Source organism: Pundamilia nyererei, unplaced genomic scaffold (genome assembly GCF_000239375.1).
Source record: "Pundamilia nyererei isolate P.nyererei 1_Seehausen unplaced genomic scaffold, PunNye1.0 scaffold00016, whole genome shotgun sequence".
NCBI classification, from domain to species: Eukaryota; Metazoa; Chordata; class Actinopteri; order Cichliformes; family Cichlidae; genus Pundamilia; species Pundamilia nyererei.
Genome location: NW_005187417.1, coordinates 182,421 through 192,889, shown reverse-complemented (window position 1 = coordinate 192,889; position 10,469 = coordinate 182,421). Strand labels below are relative to the sequence as shown.

At 39.3% G+C, this 10,469-nt stretch overlaps 1 protein-coding gene across 1 annotated transcript in view; it reads right to left on the bottom strand.

Moving 5' to 3' along the window:
- Nucleotides 1–10,469, bottom strand: part of dcc (DCC netrin 1 receptor) — a 339,139-nt gene that overhangs the window by 213,044 nt on the left and 115,626 nt on the right. The window contains exon 3 of the mRNA XM_005725637.1: nucleotides 4,282–4,569. Coding sequence (XP_005725694.1) covers nucleotides 4,282–4,569 — 288 coding nt within the window. The remainder of the gene's footprint in view (nucleotides 1–4,281; nucleotides 4,570–10,469) is intronic.

Sequence of the window (10,469 nt, the reverse complement as noted above, 5' to 3'; positions counted from 1 at the left end):
GAATTTCCTGAATGTATTCTGTGGACAGTGGTAATTAGAAAATGTTGCTCGTCTACACTTGTTGTTGTTGTTGTTGTTTCTTAGAAGTGATGCAAATTGCTGTTGCATTCTGTATTATTGTTTTGACCCCTTTGCAAAGGCAAATTAAAACCTCACAAAGACAACATGTTTATGTGTAGATCATTTGTTTTAAATTTCTATAACACCACAGAGGTACAGTCTGAATGGATGCACCCCATAAGGCTAACTGCATATTGAGCCACAAGGTAATTAATTATGTGTAACTATTTCATCTTTCATAGCTTGCATATGTTCCTCAGCAGTACAAAAGGCATATTTATGCTGTTTCTTATATCAGCGCAGAGCTGCAGAGAATAGTGCTTCCATGTCACAGATTTGGAATTTGAATCTTACTGGTTGGCTTTCTCCAGGTTCCTCCCATGTGGCACCTGTCATTTAGGTTAATTGATTAAATTACCTAAATGACAGGTTAAAATATTTTAATTAGGTTAAAAGATTCTAAATTGACTGTAGGCGCAGATGTGAGTCTGATAAAACCTTTGAGTGGTCAGTGAGACTAGACAGCAAATGAAACTTTTAAGTGCTCTGTGCTGCATTAAGGTGCAAAATTGTAGCAAGGCTTTCAAAGCTGGTACACAGGCACAAATCCTTGCCATCAAGGATATGATCGCAGTATCTTAGAGGGTACCTCTCCAGCAGAAGGTGTTTTATTTTGAAAAATATATTTTCCTAAGAGTCTATTGTGGGCTTTGTCCACCTACTTTTATATTAGAATCATGTTGGAAGGGGTTCATAGAATGTGTTCTCATCCCAAGGTGGCAAATACCTGAATTCTGAAAGTTTCTTGTTTTGTTTAAATATGATAACAAAAGTTTGTTGTTTTACTTTTTTTACTTTATCTGTGAGGACGTTTAACTGGTCTCAGAATTACCGTTAGGTCATGGCATTGACTTCAAAGGGAATCTCACTGTATCACTGAGATACCTGCAGTTTTTCTTTAGAACAGGTTGGCAGAGAGAGGGACAATTAAATAATCCAGTCTTTGAAACTCTGTGGCACATTGCACCCCTGTAGCACAACAGTTTCTTACTTTCATTCTTTGATCGACAATACATGCTAAGCTAGGCTAATTAGCTGCTGACTGTAAATTTACTGTTCATCAGTGGGGGGATACAGGTTGGCATGTTGTGTATAGTTTAAAGGTTAAAAACGTGCCAAAGGAAAGTGACCAACAAAATATAATTGGAACTGACTACAAAATCAAACATATATCCATGTGTCTAGAGACAGAGGGCGCAAAACAGAAAGGAAAGGTAAAAATTAAAAATGTGTTCCAAAGAGGTCACAACCTGTTTATGAGAGTTGTGACCTCTTCTCTTACCTTCTCAATTGATTTAGTTGATTTGGAGTGGTCATCCATGCTGATTCGATTCAGTTAAAAAAAACATGTAAAAAGGCCAACGTGAATCTTACCAAGCTCTAAGCCAAAAGAGGTCCACTGACAACTTCAATCCATACCTTCTAACACACCATGTTTTTATGGGTGTTTGCAATGTAATTTGCCTCCATATTCCATGCAAACATACAGTAACATTTCTGAAATAAGTTACATTACTTTGATGAGGTAACCAAACCAGTTATATTACATCATTTTATCTTAACGCTCCATCCATACTTGTAGAGCTGAGCCCTGAGAAGAAATGCAGTGTAAGGCCACACACAGCGAGGCATCATTCAGAGAAATCAGACGTGATAATCCCTGACCTTTCACGTCAGATTTTCTCTGATGGCTCCATTTGATAAAAACTTTACAAAGGCAAAGTTAATCAAATCTTCATGGATTAGAATGATTAAAGTTTAATCATGTGACCCATTAAAACGTCATATACATCAAAGAGAAAAGAGGATAAAAAAACATGAAAGGATTAAAGGGAAAACCTTGTCAAAGCCAGTGGCTTTGCAACACAGTGGGGAAACACTGTATGTCACCCTTAACCAAAACTTTAATAGACTAAAACCAACAAACTTTATACATCAAAGGTAACAAGTCTAAATTTTTTCATTTTGTTTCTGTTGACACCAAAATCAGGTCGAGATTTTCGCTTCATAAAAGTACAAGTCTTATCAAATATTTCACAACATGTGGAAATGGAAGGAAAACTGCTTCACTAAAGGCTAAAAAAGCCAGATTTCGTTCAGCTTACATGTTGCAACAGTTTTCTGTTTTCTGCCCTTTCACCACTCAAACTGAATGTGTGAACCGACTGAGTGTCCATTTATCTGGCAACAGATTCGACTCAGGCAGCTGAGTCTGTGTCAAGTGTCTGTGAGAATCGCACATTACAGCCACATCTCTGCAGGATGCTGCAGAGCAGATACACAGCCTTCAAAAATAAAAATGCTCCGCCAGGCTTACAACAACAGTCGGTTAAATGCAATTAAATGCAATCGGGAAATATGTATGCCATACAAAACCTGCACTGATTTATATTTTGGAATTTTGCTATTATTATTGTTATTGTTAGTACTATTATTATTATTATTGTTCTTGTTGTTGTTGGTATCGTTACTACTAATAATAATAATAATGTTACAACATTTATTGTTGAAACTTGAACATTGTTTTCTTTTACTTAATCCAGATAAATGTATACTCATTCACCTTGGTAGTGAAAATTATTTAAAAATGTCAAATTAACGGTCATTTTTAGTTTTACTACCTGGTTAATAATTTTTTACAACATTATTTTGATGGTTGTATTAAGTTTTAAATGATTTTAATAGTGGGTTCAAAAGCTGTTTAAGAAAGTAGGCACCATGAGTGGCAACGTTTCCAGTTCTTGTTCAGTCACCAAAATTGAGTCCTTTTAAGGAAAGATTGTGCTTAAAATACAAAATGCTACCCCAAGAGTATACCTGTGACACTGCATCTCTGAAGCTGTTTTTCCATTCTCTGCACATCTTTCAGTCAGAAGCAGAGTATTTAGTCCGCATGGGGTCTTTTATTTTGAAATTTAAATAGCTGTTCTATGCCATTCTTGTATCTGACTTCCTGGTTTCTTTATCTGCTCCATGCAGCTTGATGGGTTTGCATTAAGAGATGGATACAGCACTATCTGTGTTGCAAGGAACCACTTCTGGGACACTTCTGAAATCCACATCTTGCGGATCAGAAAACATGATATTCCTAAAGCAAGAGCGGTGAAAATTCTCACTCCTGCTGTAACACATGTATCCTGGGATGATGATAAAGGACCTTGTGGAGCCAACTTCAGCAAAACACCAGCATTTGATGTCCCGGTAATGAGGATGGGCTCAGTTGATTGGTAATAAAATCTTCATTACAGACTACTATATAATTCGTAATCAAATGATCACATTTGGCATTTTTCCTTCTTTATAACTTCATTTCAGTTATATTTTATTTGTTTTGTACTTATAAGTTTTGTCTGTTCTGACAAAGCTATTGTAAGTTTTTATTCATATTTGTGTAATTCTTAAAAGTTGAGTTGTGAATGTGGCTTTCTGTGTCACTGTGTGCGTTTATGAAAGAGCAGTTTAGCTGAGAGTCAATACATGTACTTTGAAATGCAAAGTACATGTGATTATCCCTCTGAAGGTCGACGCTTCGGCTGCACGGAGCCCCCGCTGGGAACGAGCGCGGGAACACTTCACCAGTTCGACTCAAAGTGGTGTTTAACCGCGGAGAGCGTGAGCTAACACGAGCTGTAATCTGAGTGATGAAGTGGACGGCGTATGGACTCGTATAATTGGATGATGTGGAGTGTACGGACCATCAGCGGCTGACAGACTCCCTGCAGACCGCGGAGAAGCTGCTCCCTCTCAGCCCGGAGACGTGTTATTAAATTCACATATATTCATTACATCACATTTCATTTTAAAATGAGACATCCAGGACTGGGAGGAAATGAACAAGAATTACTACCTGACAGAGTGATGACTGTAGGAAAAGTATAACTCACCGCTAAGTAAAAACTGCTGGTGCAGCACCTAACCATAAAAGGACTGGAAATCTAAACCAGTCCACTTAACTGTGATAATACAAACATTTGAAATATGCATCATGTATTATACATGTTTACAATCAACACATTATGCCAAAATATTGCAACGCAACAAGATAAATGAAATCAACTTAGTCTCAAAAGTTCTTTAAGCCAATGAACAGTTATCAGTGAGCCAGTCGATCAATAGATCTAAAATCATGTGTTTGGAGGGCATCATTGTTCCATCAGTTACCTGGGAGCACACGGAGCTCTGCGTCCGTCCCCGTCCTGGTGCTGCTGGGGTTATCAGCCAGACAGCGGTATGTAGCCGAGTCCGGGGGCTGGACTCGGCTGACCTGCAGCGAACCTGATGGCAGCACAGCGAGACGGGAGTCAGGTTCAAAGGTCAGTGGCAAGTCCTCTCGGTTCTTCTGCCAGCGGATGACAGGTGTTGGGTCACCTGAAACCTCGCAGCGGAGCAGGGCAGTATCGCCGAGGTACGATGAGACGGACTCAGTGGGGACGACCACTTTGAGTGGACCTGTTGGGAAATGAGTTTTGTGAGTAAGAGAAGTATTGACAACAAGTCATTTAGTGTAAATATATACACACAAAATGGGTTTTGTTGAAAACTGTGTGTGAGAGTATTCAGTTTTCTCTGCATGGAATTATCTCTTAGGCTCACCCAGAAGAAAACAAAAGATAGAGAAAATAATCAGCAGCTTCAGGTTTTGTACACTTCAAATCAGAACTGTGTAAGCAGATACTACAAGGGGAAAAGCTCCCCTGAACTGTGTACACTGCAATAAATCACTTTGTTCTTTTGTATAATGTATCTAACTTCCATCATCTTGGATTTTAGTTTTTGCTGCTTCAGTGACCTTGGACTACTGACGATGAACCAGTACTCTGGTTAGAGTGCCTATCCAACTCCTAGCAGCTCTCCATATCAGTAGAAGAACTACTCCACCAGCTGCAATCAAACATGGTGGTCTTCAGACATTCAACTGCTGGACCAGAGAGGATCTCCACAGAAATAACTAACAAGCAAGCCAGAAAGCACAAGACACAAAGCACCACTAACTGGTTAGAATACAGAGACCACAAATAAATCGATGAGGATGTCATAGTCACACAGGAAAAAAAATATATAAATGCTTAAATTAGTTATTAAATATGCCTAAAAACTATCATTTGCAAACAGTGCAGTCCAATACTTTTAATGCTGTCTTTGTGGGAGAGAATATAAATAGCAAGCCGCTCTAGGTCATTTGGCACCGAGTCAGCATAAAGAAATTAAAAAGCAGTTGCAGCATCCCAGGTCACCTTTATGGATTATGCTGCAGTGCAAAGTTTCATCCTATGGTACATGCTTAAGTTCAGATAATCTAGAAGTATGGGGATGGCCACTTCTATTATGTTGCATTTGTACTTTGATTATTAAGAATGTGCAGTGTGGTTTCAAGAGTATGATTGGAAACAGTGTAAAGATAGCAAAGAACCACTGTGGCTGGAAGTAGAGATTAAGTAGTTAACTTCCAATGAGTGACCGTCGCTCCAGCACCACCACTGCTTGTCATTAACGTTGTTCTTCCTGTTCAACAGGAGTTCGTCCTTCCCACTATTGCCTGTGTCTCTCTCTCTAGTATTGTACTTTGCTTTCAATATAAAGCATCCTGAGCTCCTGGTTGTCGTTAATTAGTGTTCTATAAAGTTCAATCAAACTGAATCAAGCAGGTCTTGTTTGGTCAGTTTGTGGTTTTTAATCACCTACGTTGTCAAAGTAACCAGATGAAAAGCCTGTGTAGTCTAAATGCGACATGAAAACATTACCGTTAATACCCACAGCCTCTGCGTGAGAAACAAAAGACACAAGCAGCAGAGGTGAAGAAGAAGGGAGCTGACAGCAAAGGTTTCTCAGGTCAACAGGGAGAAAATAATAAAGACAAAGATGGAGCAGAAGAAGCAGCGAAACTCAGCGGGTGAAAATGTGAAAAACTCCAGAGAGAGTTAGACTGGGACCAGCGGGAGGACAGATGAAAGTCAGACAAGAGACAGAGAGACAGGGACAGCGCGGCCAACCAACGTAGGGCCTGCTGTGTTCAGGACCCACACAGTTTCCCGTCTGATCAGATTCCCTTCAACAACAAACAGCCTGTAGCAACAGAAACACAGGAATGTTCTGACTGCCGGCCTCGCTCGGCTCTTGCAGGGCATTTTATTATCTGAAGCTCTAGTGCAGTTGTGTTTTAATTTCAACATGGCTGCAGGGAGCTCTGAGTAGATTAAGAAGAAGGTGCAGGAATGTCAGGAATTCAATGAAGAGCAGTGTTGTTTTCCTCTCTATTCTCTCTGAGAATGTAATGCGGATTAATTGATTAAATGAGAATCTGAGCTTTTTGACATACAGTTCATTCAGGTCTTCGCGTGGGCTCATTTTTTTCTCCTCCTCAAAGACACAGCTGTGAATATTGTATTCCTGACATATTCCACTTTATTCATCCACTTTAGTACTTGTGTGCAACATCTCTGCTGGTTCCATGTCAACAAGTCTCCAAGGGAAGTCAGTATTCGAGGCAAAAGGTAGGAAATATTGTGATTATGATAAGATTAGACACCTACATAAATCTCAGAGGGGAAGAGGTTTGGTCATCCATGCACTGTGACAAAATAAACAAGCAAGGCAGATCTCAACAACCACATGCTGCCTGAGCAGAGGTGTACATCCACCTGGATTTATAGTGTCTTTATGATGTAAACTCTGATATATTTAAGCTATATTCACACCACAAAGCCGTTTACAAAACCCTCACTAAGAGTGGACTAATATCCAGCATTCAAATTAGCTCTTTTTTTCTGTTTCATAAATTAAGTAGGAAAATTTGTCTTTATTTATCCCGTCGATGTTGGGACCAGTGGAGCAGCTGTGCTTGGTTACCAGTACAGGTGTGAGCTAGTACACTGGTCAAGGGTGACATGAATTTTAAGCTAACATTGGTGCAGGAAGTAAACCATGCAAGAACGGGAAGAATATGCAAGCAGAAGGATGATCAGCGTTTGAGAAAATCGCTTCAATTGGTAACACAGTACAAACAGAAAACGGCTGTTACATCATGATAGAGTCCGTTTTCCACGTGTGTGCACACATGTGTACACCTGTAATACGTGCAGGTTTTGGTTAGAGAGACAATCAAGGTTATCAGAGGATAAAAAGAACTACCAACACAAGCTGCAGTCCAAAATGGTAGAGCTGGAATACCTCTGAGGAAACCCACGGAGATGCAGCTGAATAACAAGCACCATGACAATAGGGACACAGCAGGTGAGCTAGCTTGTAGGGGAAGAGAAGAAAGGAAGTGCCTGGGCTTGTTATTAGCAGCAACTGAAATGTCAAAATAAGAGCAAGTGGACTGCTGAGTAATAAATTAGTGGCTCAGGATGTCATTCTCTCAGATGGGTATTATCTGCATCCAAATATATCTGGGCCTGTCTGAGTAAATTCACTACTGATATTTAGATTTGTATATGTTGTTTTTGTTATTTCCTTTTAATTCTTTTAGTTTGTGATCACACAAAATGTATAAAACTAATGAAATTAGCATAGCAGTGTCTCTAAAATCAGTTTTAAATGTATCGTTTGATGGCTAACAAGGCCTAGTTCAGGGCCTAGTTTTTTAAGTCAGTTTTCTGGCATCCCAACTGCTGAGCTTCCAACATACATATATACATTCAACCATTTACTTTCCTTAATTTCTCAAAATGTGATGTCTTGTAGGTGCATTTTAACAAGTTTAAAATAACATTTTGGAGAAAGATCACCTGCTTCATGTAGAAAAAGTTTGATAGACAAGCAATGTTTATTTTCTTGAGTTTTAAGCAAGTTTCGAAAATCCCAGGAGCCCTACATTTCTGTCAGCATACAAATACTCTGAAATATTTTCATCTGGAAAAGAGAGAAAACGCAGTTTGGGGTCTGATTTTCTTGCGGTTTGTGTTTTTGTTTCATGCTGGTTTGAATCGGTTTATGCTTCCTCCATTTTACCTCGACACACAAACAGCCGGGAAACCTGAACTCGGAAACAAACGTCAGCTTTCTTCTCTTTCTGTTCTGAGACATTAAAGAAGCTCCAGTTTGACTCTCGCATCGTCAGACGAGCCGCCGCTGGATACAGGGTTTCACAGCGGCGGGGACTTGAGCGGCTGTGACATCACGCATATCGGAGACGACGGTAACACTGATGTGAATTTGGAGTGTGCATCTTACATAAGTTCTGCTGCTGTCTTCTCCTATATGGATCACTATGCTGCCTGCAGCTGGAAGAAATGGCACACACACACAGATTTTTGTTTTTGTTACTTGCTAGGACTCATTCCTGGAGGCCTAACCAATCCTGCTACCTGTCTAACCCACAAACATTAAAGCAACATATAAGATGGAAAACAGTATTTTCTATTGTACTGTTTGGTCAAAGGTTAATGCTGAGCATTAAAAAAACCTGAGCCCTCATCAGGTGACTTTTGCATTTTTATTCATTTTGCTTATTTAGCCACAACTACAATAGAATAATGTACAAGTAGGACTCGTGGGAACAGTATGAAGATTTAAGCTGACAGCAAGCCTTTGGCTTTTTTCATTGCCAGGACATATGAATATAATTTCACAAAATAAATACTGCTGTCAATCTAATTCTAGACGTAAAACACAATGATGCTGTGCACATAAAGCACAATAAAAATGAGATTCAAGGATTCATTTACAGGGTAAAATTCAGCCTACTCCACAGCCTGTGTGGACATCTGGACTGATTAGAATAGGAGTGTTTTCTCTTCCACCAGACACTCATGAGGCGACCGTGGCTGAAAAGATGTCTGTCCAGACAGAGCTTCATATTTAATCAGCTGTTGTGCCGGCTGACTGCAGTTTACGCTGGCTGGAGAATCAGTCATCCATTTTAAACCTAATAGGCAAAATTATGATTTGGGACATGTTTTGCTGCATAGCTGTTATATTCATGAACAAGGCCAACAAGTGGAGGTTTCTAAGATGCAGCTGTGTAAACTTTAAGGTCTGTTATGCGTGAGGCATTTAACTCCACTCATTAAATATGTGGCCCAGGGGGACAAAACTGGCCTGTCAGATCAGTATGACTGGATGGGTTTGAAAGGACTGAAAATGGAAGAGAAGTTAACACTAACTCCAAATTTACCAATAAGATTTTCTCCTACCTTGTAACTGACTGATGCAAATGACCTCTTCTGTTCAAATAAAGATGTGTGAATTGATTTGTCATGTATAATCATGGTTAATTAGCCGACAAATATAAATTTAATCAACTGAAATTTACAGGATGATGAGTACACTGAACGTATTTTTTGCTTTAGAAGTTTACTATTACAAATCTATGAGTAAGTCTCCATGCTTAATTGTTAATACTTGATTTCTCTAATTCAATGGAAAAGTGCAAAAACTTAAAGGATCATTAAAGTTCAGGTCATGTCACTCGTCCTCCTTCAGTACTTTGCACTCTAAAAAAATATTAGATTAACGTGCTCTTCTTAAGTTCACATTAATGAATGTTCTTAAGGCAGCTGTTTTCAATTTTATATTGTTCAACCCTTTTCTTGGCATTTTCTAGAAACTGAAATCCGATGAGCAGATTTTTTTGGTATTCCATGAGACACTGTGTCTGTTTTCATTGGATGGGATCTGAGAACATCCTGTTTGAATTTAATAAAACTGAGCCTCATTTATCAAAAGTGAGGAGCATCAAAGGAGATCTTCAGTCAGAGATGAAATTCTGATCACAAAGAATGAAACAACAAAAGAAAATGAAGGAAAGCAGCAGGACGGAAATTCTGAGAGGACGAGAAATAGATCAGTCCGTCGAGACTGAGGAATGATGGGGAGGACAGAACATGGAGGAGAACAGAAACACTTAAAAGAAAAGAATAAACTTTGACCCTGAACTCAGCATTAAAGTACTTAAACTTCCTGTCTTTGGAAATAAACCACTGACATACACAAACACACAGTGTTAAATAAACATTTTAAAATATATATATGTACTAACAAATACATTTTTATGGTGGTGTCTCCTGCTGTTATCATCCTCATTACACAAATAGATCAAAATGACTCAGACTAATAATAACATGCAAATCACAGCAAACAGGCGAGGGCAGCGGAGGGATTTTGCGGGACGTTCCTGCTTCAAGTCTTTGCCTTGGGAACGATTATTATTTGCTTCTGTGGGTTGAACCTCGCTCCTCCTCACCAGCATTAATTGGGACTTGGCACAAATCCTCTAAGAGTTGATGGCTAATTGGGAATGGGCATGCTGGAGGCGGTTTCATCTTTACACCTCCACCACTGTGTGGTCTGAGGAATCATTTTAAACCTATAATCACCATTGCCCCTGCCACCAGACTGAAGAAAAAAAA